Below are 19,190 nucleotides of genomic sequence, written 5' to 3' on the forward strand. Positions count from 1 at the left end.
TTTAAAAGGGAGTTTATGTTAAATAAAAGTGATTCAGATTCTAGTTTTAATGGTAATAGCCTACATTTTTACCAATTAAATTGACTCCTGAGGCATAAAAGTTTAAAATATGAGATCATTATATAATTCTCAGTATAGATGCCAGGACTGCTTCATTTTTAATACCCTTATACTCATGACGTAACACTTCTGTGTTTGAACATGTGTTTTAGAAGCAGTGGGAATTAGTTTTTAGTCATGAGGCCCGTTACTCTTATCCTCTCACCTGTGCCACGCCCATTCACACACAGACATGCTCCTCACAACATAAAAATGCTCCGTTGGTACATAGGTGCATGTATTGGTGGGTTAGCCTGATATAAGAGAGAATTTCTTCACCATGCTTGCTAGCAGATGCTGGAAAATACCCTCCCATAATGTCTTAGAAGTCTCTGTTAATGAATCAGGTGTGATCCTCATTGACACCAAAGAGAATCCTAGGTTACTTTTAAGGCATGTCTTTAGCCGCAGTCCTGAGGTGTTGCCATCCTCAGTGTGGTTTCTCTGAGGGGATTCTTTGTTGTTGTTGTTGTTCAGTCGCTAAGTCATGTCAGACTCTTTGTGGCCCCATGGACTGCAGTATGCCAGGCTTCCTGGTTCTTCAGTATCTCCGGGAGTTTGCTCAAATTCATGTCCATTGAATCAGTGATGCTGTCCTAACCATCTCATTCTCTGCCCCCCTCTTCTCCTTTTGCCTTCAATCTTTCCCAGCATCAGGGTCTTTTCTATGAGTGGGCTTTTCCAATCAGGTGGTCACAGTATTAGAGCTTCACCTTTAGCGTCAGTCCTTCCAATGAATATTCAAGTTTGATTTTCTTTGGAATTGACTCATTTGATCTCCTTGCAGTTCAAGGGACTCTCAAGAGTCTTATTCAGCACCACAGTTCAAAAGCATCAATTCTTTGGCACTCAGACTTCTTTATGGTCCAACTCTCACATCATACATGACTGCTGGAAAAACCATAGCCTTGACTGTACAGACCTTTGTAGGCAAAGTAATGCCTCTGCTTTTTAATATGCTGTCTAAGTTTGTCATAGCTTTCCTTCCAAGGAGCAAGCGTCTTTAAAATAAATAAATAAAATTTAAAAAATAAAAAAGGAAGTACAAATACACCTTGGTAATAGGCTGCCTAAACTTAGTTACCCTCCAGGCAGAAATAAAAGGGGAAGGAGAATTAATGCCACTTTTGTGAGGCATTTGGGAGTTATTGTTTTATTCATAGCAATTTTATTTATTCTCTATAAATTATCTTCTCAGTATCAGACTATATCCGATTTCATCAATACTGTATGCATTTGCAATTAGTAGAGGACAAAGTATGTTACTTAGACTGTAGCTGAATGTCTTTACAATGGTAACAGAATGTTTATTAAATTGTATTTAAAAGGGGCTTTTTATTAATATTATTGCATTTAATCAGTATCTTTCCTATTGGATTCTGTCATAACCTATTTTAACCAAACTCAGTTTTCCTGTCTTATACCGTTTATATACTATATATTCATTAAATAGTAGCACTTTTAGAATGCTTCTTTTAAAACTTACTCTCAGGTATAATAACAGATTTTGAGCAGCTGTGAGAAAAATCTAATAATTTTTGAGGGAAGATATTTAACTTTCAGGTATGAGATTACCAAGGTATGGATAATTGTTAATTTCTGTGACCAAATTTCTTTTCAATTTCATGTCAGATACATTTATATTTCATGTGAGACATATATGTATCTTAAATAGAGGGAAGTTTCTTCTCAATTCAGTAGTGTCCTCAGAAGCTAGTCTGACCAGAAGTAGAGTGTTTCTGCTGCTGGATTCCTGTACCTTCTGACCTCAGAAGCTAATTTTTCCTTTGCCTAAACAGGATCCAAGGCTCAGATGTTCTAGGTGCTTCCTGATATTAGGCAGGTTATCCCCTGGAGGATCAAGTTGTCAGGGAGGAGGGAGCAGGTTTGGAATCTTGCTGAATCTGTGATTGTTTGTCTAGGAATGTAGACACGGAGATGACTCTGGAGCGAGCAGTGAGTATGCTTGAGGCAGACCACACGCCACCGTCCAAGATTCCTATTGCAGCTACTTTCATACAGCATGAGTGCTTCCAGAAATCTGAAGCACGGAAAAGGGTGAGTATATCATCTCAAGTCTGGTGCAAAACAAGCTTAGTTTCACATCTATACAGGATGGTGATCCTACAAACTGAAACCAAATTTAATTTAATATTTGAAATTATTGAATTATTTGTGGGCTTCCCGGGTGAATCAGCTGGTAAAGAATCCGCCTGCAATGTGGGAAACCTGGGTTTGAACCCTGGGTTGGGAAGAGCCCCTGGAGAAGGGAACGGTTACCTGCTCCAGTATTCTGGTCTGGAAAATTCCATGGACTGTATAGTCCATGGGGTCCCAAAGAGTCGAACATGACTGAGTGACTTTAACTTTCATTTTTTTCATGTCAATCATAGCTTATTTTTAAAGTAATTAAATAATTAAAAATAATCTTTTATTGAGACCTTTTAATCTAAAAGGAAATATACACTGATTACCAAAAAAATTTTCTGCAATCCAGAAAATTAGAACAAAAATGACTACATGTACCTCTCCTTTCTTTGTCTGACCTCTCCTTTTAGAACCATCTCCAGAGATAATTGTTTATAGCAGTCTGTGTACTTTCAGATTTTTTTGAGAGAAGAGGGGAGAGAGAGAAAATGAGTGTACATTTTAGGCTATTGTTTTCTATATTTAAAAAATATATTAAATGTGAGCAATGTGTTCTAAGTTTTTATTTTCCTTAAACAGTTTCTTTAACATTACAACAGTGACTCAATGAATAGCTTTATACATATATCTTTTGGCATTTCCACCAGTGTTGGTATAGGACAGATACTCCAAGATAGAATCAATAGGTCACTTTGTTTTAAATGGTACATTTGTAGGGGGGGAAAAATCATAGTTTAAAAAGGTACATAGTGAAAAGAAGTTTTTCTCCTACTCCAAACCCCAGTCTAGGCCTCCATCTCCCTCTTTTTCTCTCAACCTCCCATTCTCTATCCTCCTCCTCCCCGCCTCTCTCTCTGTCTCTCACATCAATTTTAAGGTATCAGAGATAGTTTATGCATGTAGAAGCAGTTATTGGATGGGTGGATTAAATATCCTTTTTGTTTTAAAATAAAATCACAAATAACAGGTTACTTACAATACTCAGTACTTTGTTTTAATTTAACACTATATCTTGAAAATCTTCAGTATATATTAGCCCTACCTTCATTCTTTAAAACTGCTACCTACATAGATTTTTTTAAAATTTATTTCTTTTTAATTGGAGGATAATCACTTTACAATATTGTGTTGGTTTCTGCTATACATCAACGTGAATCAGCCGTAAGTATACACATGTCCTCTCCCTGTTAAACATGCTTCCCACCCCATCCCACCCCTCTAGGTTGTCACAGAGCACTGGATTTGAGCTCCTTGTGTATTTTCCATATGGTAGTGTATATGTTTCAGCGTTAACTCTCAATTCATCCCACCCTCACCCTCCTCTACTGTGTCCTCAAGTCTGTTTTTTATGTCTGTGTCTCCTTTGCTGCCCTGCAAATAGGTTCATCAGTCCCATCTTTCTAGATTCCATATATATGTTTGTGTGTGTGTTAATTAAAACTGCTACATAGATTTCTCTTGTATGAATGCACTAATTTTGTTTGTTCAGTTTTTTAACAGTTTTATTAAGGTTAAAAATGACAAAATTTTTGATACATGTTTTGATACAGTGAAACCATCATCACAATCAATACAGTGAGCAAATTCATTACCTCCAAAGTTTGCTTGTGCCCCTTGGTAATCAGTACATCCCACCCCTCCACAACCCACAGTTAATGATCTGCTTTCTGTTACTATAGATTAGTTGAATTTTCTAGAATTGTATATAAATGGTATCATAGAGTAAATATGCATTTTTTTGGTCTGAATTCTTTTATTCAGCTTAAATCTTTTAAGGTTGTATGTATCAAAAGGTATGGGTGTGGGTGTGGGTGTGTGAGTAGTATTTTGTTTTGTGGTTACCATAATGTGTTTATCCACTTACCTGTCAATGGGCATTTGAGTTTTGGCTATTACAAATAAAGCTGCTATGAACATATGTTTACAAACAGATGTTTTAATTTCTCTGAGGTAAATACCTTGGAGTAGAATACCTGGATGATATTGTAGTTGTTTGACTAAGGATTTGCCAAACTGTTTTACAAAGTAACTATACCATTTTACATTCCCATTAGCAATGTATGAGAGTTCTGGTTCCCCTGTGTCCTAACACTGGATATGGTCAGTCTTAATTAGAGGCAATAGGTTTGTAGTAGTTTTTCACTGTGGTTTTAATTTGCATTTTCCTAATGACTGATGTTGAGCATCTTTTCATTTGCTTGTTATCTATATATTGATACCATCTTTGGTGAAATGTTTTCAGATCTTTTGCCTGTTTTTTTATTTGGGTCTTCTGTTTTCTTATTATTGAATTTTGATATTTCTTTATAGATTCTGGATATAAGTCTTTTTTCATATGTGTGATTTGGAAATATTTTCACTCAGTTGTGTTTTGTTTTTTCATTCTTTCAACAGTTTTAAATTTTGATGGAGTATAATTTATCAGTTTTTTCCTCGTGGATCACACTTCTCATGGTGTATCCAAGAAATCTTTCTGTTCTCAAAGGTCACAAAAACAATCTCCTATTTCTTCCAGAAGTTTTTATAAGTATAAGACTTTATAGTTGAATAGTCCATTTGTGGTTAATCTTTGTATATATTGCAAGATGTTTACCAAAGTTCCTTTCATTAAAACATATATATCAACATATGCAGTTGTTTAGGCAGGATTTGTCAAAAAGATTATCCTTTTGATACGGAGTTATTTTTGCACTTCTGTTGAAAAGGAATTAATCATATACATGAGTTTAATTCTGGACTATGCATTCTATCCCATTGACCCCTGTCTTTATACAAATACCATACTGTCTCAATTACTATAGTTTTATATTAAGTCTTGAAATTAGGTACTGCTAGTCCCCTGACTTTGTTCTTTTTCAAATTATTTTGGCTGTTATAGGTTTTTTTGCAGTTCCATTTGAATTTTAGAAATAAACTTGTCAATTTCCATATTTTAAAACCAACAGTTGGGATTTTGTTTTGAGGTTGCATTGAATCTATAGATCAATCTGTGGAGAACTGACATCTAAGCAAGTCTTCTGACCTCTGCACATGGTATATTTTACCACTTATGTTGGTCTTTAGTTTCTCTCAGCAGTGTTTTTTACTTTTTACTCTAGAGATCTTTCATGTCTTTTGTCAGATCTGTCCTTAAAGTCCATATTTCTAGATGCTTTTATAAATGGTCATGGTTTTTTAATTTTTGATAGTTTCATGATAGTAGATAGAAATTCAGTTCATTTTTATCTGTTGATTTTGTATGTGTGTTATTACTAAATTTACTTATTAGCTCTTGTAACATATTTGTAGATTCATCATATTCCTACATAGAAGATCATACCATCTACAAATAAAGACAGGTTTTTTTTTTTTCCTTTCCAATCTTTTATTTTGTGCTGGCTAGAACCTCCAGTACAGTGTTAAAAAGAAGAGTGGATATGTTGTCCTGTTCCTGATCATAAGGGAAAGCATTCAGTTGTGCTTTCATTCTTAAGTATGATTTTTACCTATAAGGTTTTTTAGTTGGGTTTTTTTTGTTTTTGTTTTTTTTTTGAGGAATTTAATTTGGGGGATTTTTGTTGTTTTTCTTTTCTTTTTTTGGAAGAAAGGGAAAGGCTTATACTTTAATATTCTTAATAACAGTTTTTCCTGCTTTTTGTTTTGTCTTTTGTGTTTTTTTTTTAATTGAAATATAATTGGCATATAACATATTAGTTTTAGACATACAATATAATGATACAATATATGAATGTATTGTACAGTGATCACCACAATAAATCTGGTTACCATTCATCACCACACATAGTTATGAGATTTTTTTTTGTCATGAGAAGTTTTAAAATCTACTATCTAGCAACTTTCAAATACGCAGTACCATATTATTAACTATAGTCATCAGGCTGTGTATTACATCCCTGGAACTATTGATTTTACAGCTGTAAATTTGTACCTTTGACCCCCTTCACCCAGTGTACCCCACCTCAAACCCCCTCCCCAACCTCTGGCAACTGCCAACCTGTTCTCTGTATAGATCTATGATTTTGTTTTTGTTTTGTTTGTTTCTTAGATTCCAGATGTGAGTGAGATCATAGGGTGTTTGTCTGTCCTGACTTATTTCACTTCACATACTGCCTATAAGGTCCATCCATGTTGTTGCCGTGACCATAATTGCTTCCTTTTTATAGCTGAATAATATTCTGTGTATATATGGACTATATACATGTATACACACACAACACCACAACTCCTGTATCTACTCATTCATCAGTGGATACTTAGGTTGTTTCCATGTCTCTATTATAAACAATGTTGTAGTGAACATGGGGATTCATATATCTTTTTGAGTTAGTGTTTTTGTTTCCTTAGGATAAACACATAGAATTAGAATTGCTGCATCATATGGTAGTTCTCAGTTCACTTCAATTCAGTCACTCAGTCGTGTCCAACTCTTTGAGAGCCCATGAATTGCAGCACACCAGGCCTCCCTATCCATCACCAACTCCTGGAGTTCACTCAAACTCACGTCCATCGAGTCAGTGATGCCTGCACTGATCACTGAGGAAGGCTTTCTTATATCTCCTTGCTATTCTTTGGAACTCTGCATTCAAATGGGTATATCTTTCCTTCTGTCCTTTGCTTTTTGCTTGTCTTCTTTTCACACCTTTTTGTAAGCCATTTCCCTTTTTTGCATTTCTTTTTCTTGGTGATGGTCTTGTTCCCTGTCTCCTGTACAATATCACAAACCTCAATGAAACTAACCATACTGTGTGGGGCCACCAAGACGGACTGGTCATGATGGAGAGGTCTGGCAGAATGTGGTCCACTGGAGAAGGGAATGGCAAACCACTTCAGTATTCTTGCCTTGAGAACCCCATGAACAGTATGAAAAGGCAAAAAGATAGGACACTGAAAGATGAACTCCCCAGGTCAGGAGGTGCCCAATATGCAACTGGAGATCAGTGGAGAAATAACTCCAGAAAGAATGAAGGGATGGAGCCAAAGCAAAAACAACACCCAGTTGTGGATGTGACTGGTGATAGAAGCAAGGTCCGATGCTGGAAAGAGGAGTATTGCATAGGAACCTGGAATATTAGGTCTATGAATCAAAGCCAATTGGAAGTGGTCAAACAGGAGATGGCAAGGATGAACGTTGATAATCTAGGAATTAGCAAACTAAGATGGACCGGAATGGGTGAATTTAACTTAGATGACCATTATCATCTACTACTGTGGGCAGGAATCCCTTAGAAGAAATGGAGTAGCCATCATGGTCAACAAAAGAGTCTGAAATGCAGTACTTGGATGCAATCTCAAAAATGACAGAATGATCTTTGTTCGTTTCCAAGGCAAACCATTCAATATCACAGTAATCCAAGTCTATGCCCCTACCAGTAATACTGAAGAAGCTGAAATTCAACGGTTCTATGAAGACCTACAATACCTTTTAGAACTAACACCCAAAATAGATATCCTTTTCATTATAGCAGAGAAGGCAATGGCACCCCACTCCAGTACTCTTGCCTGGAAAATCCCATGGATGGAGGAGCCTGGAAGGCTGCAGTCCATGGGATTGCTGAGGGTCGGACATGACTGAGCAACTTCACTTTCATTATAGGGGACTGGAATGCAAAAGTAGGAAGTCAAGAAATACCTGGAGTAACAGGCAAATTTGGCCTTGGAGTACAATGAAGCAGGGCAAAGGCTAATAGAGTTTTGCCAAGAGAATGCACTGGTCATAGCAAATACCCTCTTCCAACAACACAAGAGAAGACTCCACATATGGACATCACCAGATGGTCAGCACCAAAATCACAATGACTATATTCTTTGCAGCCAAAGAAGGAGAAGCTCTATACAATCAGCAAAAACAAGACCGGGAGCTGACTATGGCTCAGATCATGAACTCTTTATTGCCAAGTTCAGACTTAATTTGAATAAAGTAGGGAAAACCACTAGACCATTCTTGTGGTTTGGAGTTCATTAAACTTCTCAAAATTGTGGATTTCTACTTTTCATCAAATTTTGAAATTTTATTTAGGAAATCTTCTGTCCTGCCTCTGAGAACTGCCATTACATATATTACATATATATTAGGCTGCTTGAAGTTGTACCACAGTTCATGTGTACTCTGTTTTTCTTTTTTAGTTGTTTTTCCTGTATGTTTCTTTTTGGGTAAATTCAGTTTCTATGCTTTAAATTTACTGACCTTTTCTTCTGCATTGTTGAATATGCCATTATTTCATTCAGTGTACTTTTTATTTTGTAAATTATAGTTTTCATATCTAGAAGTCCAATTTTAGTCTTTTTTTATATCTTCTGTCTATACTTAACATGTTTCTCAACATATGCAAGACAGTTAAAATAGCTCTTTGACTAACCTTGTCTATCTGGCTGGCTGGTGAGAATAGGCACCGTTCACAGGCCTTTGTGAGCCTGAGAAGCAGTAACTTTATTTAGGCAGTTACTTGCCTGGCCTCAGGCAGTTTCCTCACAAAGATAAAACTGGTAAATACTCTGCTGAATACTAAATGGGGACCCTCTGCAGATCTCAGGAGTTCTCCTTCTGCGCAATCCTTTTCTTACTAGTACTCGTCCTTCCTTTACTTCTTGTACTCGTCACTCTCCTTCTCAGCTCTGCTTGCTGAATTCTACCTAAGACTTCCCTTACAACGCCACAGCGTGGGGTCTCTCAAGACTGTGGTCTGAGGCAGCACTAGCGCTCTCCTTCCTTGTTCGCCGTCTCCTAGGGATCACTGTCCATCCCTGCCTCATGTCCAGCTATTGAAACAATTATATATTTTGTCTGGTTTTTAAAACCATTTAAGTGCTAGGTAAATCCAGTCCTCATTACTGGTGAATCATTTTTAATTTTGACAAATAACTTGCTATAAATCTTCCCCTAAATTATACAAATGTACCCTCCCACCAACATGGTGTCCAAGTGCCTATTTACATGCACCATTATCACAAGATATGATTCTTCTTCGTTCATTTGTGCTAATCTGATAAGCAGAAAAAAAGGTATTTCTTTATATTATAAATTTTCCTCTTTTTGAAATCAAGACAATCACTGATCAGGTTATCAGAATTACAGAGAAAATCCTTTAAAAAAATTATAAACACACAGAGTTTGTCGTTGTTTTTCATATATAAACTATGCCCATTATGTTTCATTTGCCATTTTTAGATTTTTTGGAGTAAAATGAGAACCTAATGGCCCTAATTCATTGGAGTTCATATCCTTCTAGATTCTTATATTTTTACCTAGCCTTTTAGGTTAATTTCTTCCAGTTACAACCAATTACAGATCTTTTCAAAGCTCTTCACCTTTATCTAGTCTTTCTAAAGCATTCAAATTAGCTTTCAGAGAGACAGAGCTTTTTCAGAATAGGTAAATAAATTACATAGAATAGGTAAATAAATTACATAATTACAGTAACAAGTACAGTTGGCATAAATGCATTGGGTAACATACCTAATTTGCTCTTGGTAAACAGAATAAATAAGAGTCCAAAGGCCAACATATACTAACCTGCCAGTTTGACAGTACTCAAAATCTGGATTTCACAGAGGAGAAAGAGCATGTGATTAATCCTACAGATTGAGTAGTAAGTCAGAGCTTCCATTGTCTTTTTTTCTCCACTTGCATGTCATTAATTATTCATGAAGATGAGAACCTTTTATATTTTTTGACTTCGTATTTATTCAGTCGATTGTCATTGTTTAACTTACGTTATTTTTCTAAGACGTTTGCCTGTTTCTTAATGAGTTGTAAGAGTTCTTTATTATGCACATTAGCCCATTGCTACCTATGTGACAATGTTGTTTCCTGACTTTTCTTATGATATCTTTCATTATGCATGATTTTAAATTCTTATGAAGTAAATTTGTCAGTCTTTTTCTTCATGATATCTATTATGTATTGTTTCAAAAGATCTATTCCATATATTTTTACTTTTAAAAGTTATATAAGTCTTGGGTATTTCTCACTGACCCTTTGTCTATGTTTATTCCATGGAAAAAAATAAGGATTGTTTTAAAAAAATAGTATATTTAGTAATAAACCCTCTTTATACACAAATCTTTTTTTATTCCCAATTTTTAAAACTGAGCAATTTTATACATGCTTTCATTTTATAATGTGGGATTACATGAAATATTCTCTTGTTACCCAAGTTGGGCTAGATTTCCACTCTCTTAAACTACTAACTTGACTATAAATATCATTCTGCTTACATGTAAGATTAAACCTGTGCTTTCCTTCTTAGCTCTTATTCAGTGCGATAAAGCTAAAACAAAGACAGGTTTTGAGAATAATGAAACATGAAAACTATATGAAACCTAAACACATACATGCTTGATAGGAAATCTAACAATTGTGACAATATAACCCAAGGGCATTCACAAAACCCCATTAATATTAAGAATGATAATATAGTTTTTTTAATGTATTTATTAAAAACAACAACAATTTGGATATAAAGGTCAGTATTTTAAATTAAAAACTTTTAAGACCACTGACAACTTTTCAGTTATTATTTTATATAAGTTTCAGCATTTAACACCATCAATTCCTCATTCCTTTTTGAAACTTTCTTCTTTTGGACCAGAGTCTCCTGGCTCTTTTTCCATCTCTCTGGCTCCTTCAGGTTTCCTCTATTAAAAAAAAAAAAAAAAATTATCCTCAACCTGTACCTTAAATGTTTATGTTTATTAGATGCTTTCCTGGGGCTTTTCTTATTTGACACCATCTCCTGACCGACCTCATCCACTCCTCTGACTTCCACTAATGTGATCTCAGTGCTAACGACTCACAGCATCTCCAGTCTTTCCCCAGGTTCCAAACCCCATGTCTATTTCCTAGGCATCCTGCTGTACTCAATACCAGCTCATCTAAAAAAGAACACATCGTCTTTGCTGCATTTTCTCAACTTCCCAGTCCTCCTTCTAAACTTGTTCTTTCTGCTGAGTTGAGATGTTCAAGCATTGACTCTCAAGAGTAGCTAGGGGCTGAGTCTGAATCCCAGTACCCTAATTACCTATACTTTACCAGTCTCAACCTCAGCTTTCCTACCTTTAAACTGAAAATAATAGCCCTACTACTGAGTTGTTGTGAGAATGCAGTTAGATAATCATATAACACTTGCCCTGAAATAATAGCTCTCTCCTCTCTGAGTGGTAATTCACTCAGGTAGTTTGATACCAAAATATGGACAGACTTTGAACCTTCTTTTTTCCTTACCTCTCATACTCATGCAGTCTTCAGGTCCTGTTAATGCTGCTTACACATGTCTGGAATCTACCTACACTTTCTCTCCCTTTTCGGTGCCACCATGCTGATCCCTGTCACCATCATCTTTGTTAATACAGCTGACTCCTAATTAACCTCTCTGCCTCCATTCTTATCCACACCTAAGCCCAGCCTCTTCATAGCATCCAGGAGACCTTTCCAATATCTGTCCTGCTTGCCTGTACTATAAAGAACAAATCCCATAATTTATTCTGTAAGACCCTTCTTAGGCTGGTTTTATTTCCATGCCTACTTCAAATCTCATCACTGAAGCAGTGACTGCCATAACTCTTTTGCAAAATCTTTTTATAAGTTTATTATAAGAAATTTGAGAAATTAAAAAAGAAAAAATGTTTTAGAAGGAAATTAAGAAAGAAAAAAACCCACAGTCCATCTATTGTTATTATTTTGGTTTTACTCTCTAATTTTTTAATGCATGCATATACATAGCTGTCATCAAATTGAATATGTAGCTTTTTTATGAGAATTTTTTGTTTTGTTTTTTAAAAGCATGCATAAATACATGCTTGCTATTCAAAAAAAAATACAAAGTAGAAATCCCCATTCATACATTATAATCCCACCATTTCTCCCAAACTCCCTAGTCACATTCCCTTCCTTGTATCTGTGAGCAGAAATGCATAGGTATTCAACTTTTTTTCAGCAACATTGCATGAATCATTTTCTTATAACATTAAAGATATTTTTTAAACAGAATTCCCTAGTGGTCCAGTAGTTTGGATGCCATGCTTCCACTTCAGGGACATGGGTTCGATTCCTGGCCGGGGAACTAAGATCTCACATGCCACTGCATGGCAAAATATATATTTTTTTATCGGTGGCATAGTCATCATAATAGTAGTAACTACTATATGTTGAGAACTACTGTGGGCCTAGCACACAATTGCCAATCTTATATAATCCCATTTAACTGATGAGGGAACTATATGACCAATAAAATCCCTGTCAGTTCAGGCATTGCTCTGCCTCTTCTGTGGATACCTCAGTATATGAATATGTGACAGTTAACTATTAGCCAGTCTTCCCCCATCATTGGACTTTTATGGTTTCTTACTTCTTGGTATTATAAATAATGTAGTTACTATTATCATGTTAATCTGTATCTGCATTTCAAATTATTTCCTAATGAAGTTTACTAAAAGTGAGTATGTTTGAAGTTTTTAACACATATTGACAATTGCCTTCCTGAAAGGTTATGCCAGTTTACAAGGAGTGATTAATTGTAATGAGAGGGAAAGAAAGAGTGGCACTTTGCGGAGGGAGGTAATATTTGAGCTGGTTATGCAGGATAAGTGGGACTTCGCCAACAGAAAGGCAGAATGGCAGAGCATTTCAGACAGGAAAGGAATTGAGAGTGAAGGCACCAGGGCATGAGGAAGCCCTTATGCCAAGAGAATTTGTCTGTTCCCTCTACTTATTTGCTATCAGAAACCCTCATCATTTAAGTCTTTAAGAGTTTTCAGGGAAGAGAATCAGAATAATCAAGGAGAAAGTTAAAATTCTAGTATGCAATTCTGCCCTTTCATATATTTAGAAACCATTTCAAATGAAGTTTTTTTTGAAGTTCTGAAATGTTCGTGTAATTCTGTTTTTTTTTTCCTTTCCCCAAAGTATTTTTTCCCCCCTGAGGATACAGTGTAAAATAAACATATGCAACTTCTCTGGTCCTGCCTGTTTCCCTGAATTCAAAGGGGCAGGAACAGTGCATTTAACATTGGACCTAACGTATATAGAGCTTCCCAGGTGGCTCAGCAATAAAGAATTCACCTGCCAAGCAGGAGTCATGGGTTCAATTCCTGGGTTGGGAAGATACCCTGGAGAAGGAAATGGCAGTTAATACTGGAGTGGTATTAATTGCCTAGGAATTCTTGCCTAGGAAATCCCATGGACAGAGGAGTCTGATGGGCTGCAGTTCATGGGTTCACAAAGAGTCAAACACAACTTAGCAACTAAACAACAACAACAACAAATGTGTATAGGAGTCATTACCAGCTGTCCAAGTTACAGGCAATACACAGAATGTCATCAGCTTCTTGCACTTGATATGACTTATATTCATTTAATTGATAAAATTGGTAAAAATAGCTAAAATCTATTTTTAAATGTGAGGTAGGTGCCAAACACTAGGGAGGCACATTCTCCAGTGAGCAAAGCTGTAGCTGGATTTCAGCATTTATCCAAGTATGGTGTGTCTGAAGTTTCTTCTTTCTAGACTGGAGCAAGTGCTGAAAGCCAAGGGGATAAAGGTGACAGGGTAATGGAATGGGCCAGAGGGATGTGAGCAGAAGCCAGCCATTCATGCCACCCGGACAAGGCAGTGGAGGTTTCCACTAGCCACTTCTGACCCATGCTATCATCACAGGTAGAAATGAAATTGGGCCAGTAAGCCATTTCACATCATATTTTGAAGAAGGCAACTTGTAAGTTATAAATTAAGAAATGAAATATCTCCATAGTTAATCTACCGTTTAAGGAGTTTATAGAATAGGAATTCAGCCATCATAAAAACTATTGACAGAATTAGGGAAACACAAGAGTTATCGGCTGTTTTCAAGTAAGTTTTGCCTTTCTGCTTTTGAAATAGATGATCAAATAGATGATCTGCTGGTCCAGATCTAATTGATAGCTATCATTAGCATTTTCTTACAAACACATTAGAATGATTTTAGACATAACCCAACAAAATTGCTGTAGCCAGTCTCCCAAGTTGACTATTCCCTCGGAAGGGAGTCAAAAGTGGAAGTGTTCTTTATTGCCTTAAAGGGACCCAAAGAGTACTAGCCTTTTAAGGTTCTTGCAACCTATTGCTTAGATAATGTATATGTTAATATATAAAATTTTTAATACTATGCCAATACCTCCTAATGATAGACATAGGAGGAAGAGTTGTTATTTTTTGTTTTATTATTGTGGTTATTATTTTTACTAGATTATCTCACAGCCTTGACTTTTATTCCTGACTTGCTAATCTCTCCCCAGTCGTGACAAAGGAAGATGTAAGACTGGAAGACAGTGTCTTAAATTCTGTTTATCTGCCTATCAGATACATAGAAAATGTGAAATGCGCCACCAAGCCAAGTGTGCAGGTCTCTCCTGCTTGGAAACGGTTGTGCAGTTAGGACATCATTCATAAAGTAATGAAATTTATCCTAAGGGGAAATGTATTCACAGCAACTTAATTCCTATAAATTTCTGCATTAAGACAGTAAAAATGACTGAGATCCTTACCAAAAGGTCTTACCAACTAAAAAGTTTTAATCAGATGCTAGTGGAAGCCTCTGAGAAAGCAAGCCCTCAGTCTGTAACTTAACATTTCTCTTCAGCAATACTGCATCCACCTCCTGATTTCTTTCAATGTTTGTAGCCTAAAACACAAAGTCACCCTGTTCAGAATGTCATTATTTGGCCTCTTCTTAAACAGCCTTAGGTTTCAGAATCAAAGCCATCATTTTTTCTTTTTCCTAGTTCTTACCCTCAGGTTCCTTCTCCAATAGCATGCCCTTTCTTGCATATTTGTATAGAAGAAATATTTTTTAAATAGCATATTAAAAATTACAAAGTTATGTTATTTACTTAAAATGCTTGCATAACTTATTTAAATGTTTTTAAATAGCCAAAACAATTGATTATAAAAATAGCTTGCATTCTTCTAATTATAAAATAAATGTCATGGGAATGTAATGTACAGCATGATAACAATAGAAAGTTGCTAAGAAAATAGATCTTAAGAGTTCTTATCAAAAGAAAAACATTTGTAACTCTGTGTGGTGAAAGTGAAAGTTGCTTAGTCCTGTTTGTCTCTTTGCAACCCCATCGACTGTGTAGCCTGCCAGGCTTCTCTGTCCATGGAATTCTCCGGGCCAGAATACTGGAGTTCCCTTCTCCAGGAGATCTTCCCAACCCAGGTATTGAACCCAGATCTTCCGCATTGCAGGCGGATTCTTTAACAATTGAGCCATCAGGGAAGTCCAATTATGTGTGGTGGTAATAGACTTATTATATACAGATATTGAATCATTATGTTCTACACCTGAAACTAACATAAATGTTATGTCATTTATATCTCAAAAAAAAAAAATTGCATTTAGGGTTGGTTTGCATTGCTACTACAATGGCCATGGTAAATGAAAAATGAATTTTTATTTCTACTACTGATGGAGGTGATTTCCATTGTATATATTGACTGTATAGCTCTGTCCTGGAAAACAAATTCGTGTAATATGGTATTCTTCCATAAAACCTTCTCTACTTCTTGGATTCCTAGTTCTCTTCATCTTTATTGTGATTAAGGCTTTTCTGTCCCCTTAATTGGGCTTCCCAGGTGGCTCAGTGGTAAAGAATCTGCATACAATACAGGAGGCTCAGGTTCAGTCCCAGGGTCAGGAAGATCCCCTGGAGAAGGAAATGGCAACCCACTCTAGAATTCTTGCCTAGAAAATCCCTTGGACAGAGGACCCTGGTGGGCTATAGTCCCACGGGGTCCCAAAAGAGTTAGACATGACTGCCTAAACAGCAACAACATCCACTTAACTATCATTTATTCACCCTTTATTACTTAACTTTGCCCTTCAGTTTTCTTATGGGTTTCAGTCTTCACAGATTTATCCTGAGCCCTTGATGAGAGTTACTGCCTTAGAGCTGGGGTGTGTTGTACACTGGAGTGTCAGGTTGCACCACACATTAATTGGTGGTAGTTATCAGCAAATTCAATGAACTTCATCTGTTCATTCATATTACATTGAATATCTTTACTATCAAATAAAAATTAAAAAGTATCTGAAATATGCATCTACTTCCCAGGTTTATCAGCTTCATGGCATCCCCAAGCTTCTACAGCTCCTAAAAGTTCAGAATGAAGATATCCAGCGAGCCGTGTGTGGGGCCTTGAGAAACTTGGTGTTTGAAGATAATGACAATAAATTGGAGGTAGCTGAACTCAGTGGAGTGCCTCGGCTGCTCCAGGTGTTAAAGCAAACCAGAGACTTGGAGACTAAGAAGCAAATAACAGGTAATGCTTACTATTAACAGGGGTAGCATAGTGCACCCCAACCAGATGTGTTAATGTTATTTGTTTTTCTGAAGTTTCCTGAAGCAAATGACAGATGGGCTCATTGTTATCTGTGAGATGGCTTTTAAGGAACATTATTACTGCTGGCTTAGACCCCAGATTCAAGTCAAATCTGAATTCCTTTTTTTCTAAAGGGGAAATTTTTCTGGAGCTTTTGGTTAATATTTTTAATTAAAAATTCTATGCACCTTTTATCACCTGGACCCCTGTCAATACCAGCTTCGTAACTTCCCTGTCCCTTGACCTCCTAAAAAGAAAACATGACTAGATATGTTTTTCAGTTCTCCATTTCATATTTCTATTTAAATACTGATTTGGAAAAATAAATATCTCTTTTCTGTGTGTGGGTTGGAAAACTAATCAGAAATAAAGTAATGCTTTTAATAATTCTTGAAGCATGGAAAAACGTGGCTTAATTTTGTTTAAAGTAATAGTGCATATGATAGAAAATAACTCATTGAAAATGATTCATCAGCTCTCTGCTGAAGCTCCCTGAACTCATTACAAAGAATGTAAGAAACCATTACTGAGTATAATCATCAGTAGTATTATCTTGGGGAAACTTTTAAGTATCTTCAGTGTCCTAGGTAGTAGAAATTTTTAATTTATTCTCACAAAAACCTTAGTTTTGAGCTATTTTGAGGTACTGGGTACTAAATCTCAGTTTTACAGATGAAGAAGTTAAGTCCAAAGAAGTTAACCCTTTTTAATATATGAAAGTTTTTCTTAGTGATATAGTTGACAGTGTTCATACTTATCTAAAAGAGGTGCTCCATAAGTATTGTTTAGATTGAACTGAATATCTGTTGCACTTCGGCTATCTTTTATTATACAACAGTTGTCTTTTTTCCTATAAAAATGTTGTCATTATATCTTCTCTACCCATTTGTATCTCAAAATATCACATTTTTCTATCTTGATATAGTTTAATTTTATAAAACTACATGAAGTTTTGTAATTGTATAAAACTGTATGAAGAGTTACAGCATATTACCCTTCTGCCAGCATGCTGTCATGTCTTATGAGAGATTTCCTTTCATATCCGTAACTTATATTAAAGTACCACAGAAATTAAGAGTAATCTCACTTATTCATTCATTCATTCAGCCAACATTTAGAGAGCAGCCTTCAAGTGTCAAGCAAGGCACATCACAGACTAGAGAGGTTGTGAATTTTATTTTCCATCTACTAAAGCATGAACAATTATACAGTGGTTGGCCTTAAAAGAAAAACAAAAAACAAACCTCACGTTTAGAACCTAACATTTTCTTCATTAAACTACAGTAGTGAACACAAAAGAGAATCAGATACATACACAGTCAGGACTTCATAAAGGAGATATGTTTCATTGTGGACCTTAAAAGAGGTATAGACTTTGGACTAGTGTTTTGAAAGAGAATGAAAGTTATTCCCAGCATAGTGAAAATCACTAGTAGAGCAAAGAAGCTGCTGTTCATCTAGAGGAATCTTCAGTAATAAAATGTTCAAGGTTAGGGTGCATGATAGCCAGAAAACTTAGGAGGAAGTGTTTGTAAAGGAAATAATCTGTTGTTTGTGAACGTCCTCTTCTTTTGTGTAGGAAGAAGGAAACTAAGAACAGAGAATATTCTGTGGTATTGATGCCATAGAAATCATTCAGGCTTCTTTAGATAATCTACAGAGCTGATAAATGGAATTTGTACAATTCCCAGAGTTTCTAGTATAAGCCAAACATCCCTACCAGCAAGTGCTTGTTAACATATTCATTTAACTAAGTTGATACTTGAATGTTTGATACAAATCCTTCTAAATAACCGGCTTCCCTGGTGGCTCAGTTGGTAAAAAATCTGCCTGCAATGCAGGAGACCTGGTTTTGGACCCTGAGTCAGGAAAATCCCCTGGAGAAGGGAATGGCAACCCACGCCAGTGTTCTTGCCTGGAGAATTCCATGGACAGAGAAGCCTGGTAAGATACTCTCCATGGGGTCCCAAAGAGTCGGACACGGCTGAGTGAGTCACACTACTAAATAACTTCCTTTAGCTCTATTAATAGAAGTGCTAAATAAGTGCTTTGTGGGCCTCAAAAATAAATTGTTAATTTAGACACATTTATATCTTTGTTTAGAAACATAAAGTGAGTAGCCATATATATGAATCTTTTCTTGTCTGTTTTGTAAACATCTTTTTTTTTATTGAGCCTCTATTATGCGCTCAGTCATGTCTGACTTTTTGCGATCCCATGGACTGTAGCTTAGCAGATTCCTCTGTCCATAGAATTCTCCAGGCAAGAATACTAGAGTGGGTAGCCATTCCATTTGTCGAGGGAATCATTCCCAAACCAGGGATCAAACCCGAGTCTCCAGCATTATAGGCAGATTCCTTAACATCTATGCCTAGTCATAACCTTGAACTTTCTATTTTTTACCTCTGTTTTTCCTGACAGCTCCATAAGGCATGGTATTATTGACTATTTACATATGACCAGTAAAACTCAGGGGGTTACATAAGTTGCCCAACGTTGCACAGCTAGCAAAACAACAAAGCCTAAATGTGAGTCCAGTATTATCTGAGTGTTTTGCTGTATCAAAGTGTCCAAAGTTGCTCCCTT

The 19,190-nt window shown here is 36.2% G+C and overlaps 1 protein-coding gene across 1 annotated transcript in view; it reads left to right on the forward strand.

Moving 5' to 3' along the window:
• Window positions 1–19,190, forward strand: part of PKP2 (plakophilin 2) — an 80,215-nt gene that overhangs the window by 23,679 nt on the left and 37,346 nt on the right. The window contains exons 4-5 of the mRNA XM_019961357.2: window positions 2,022–2,157; window positions 16,337–16,544. Of these exons, the coding sequence (XP_019816916.2) occupies window positions 2,022–2,157; window positions 16,337–16,544 (344 nt within the window). The remainder of the gene's footprint in view (window positions 1–2,021; window positions 2,158–16,336; window positions 16,545–19,190) is intronic.

This window comes from Bos indicus, chromosome 5, assembly GCF_029378745.1.
Source record: "Bos indicus isolate NIAB-ARS_2022 breed Sahiwal x Tharparkar chromosome 5, NIAB-ARS_B.indTharparkar_mat_pri_1.0, whole genome shotgun sequence".
In the NCBI taxonomy this organism is placed as follows: Eukaryota; Metazoa; Chordata; class Mammalia; order Artiodactyla; family Bovidae; genus Bos; species Bos indicus.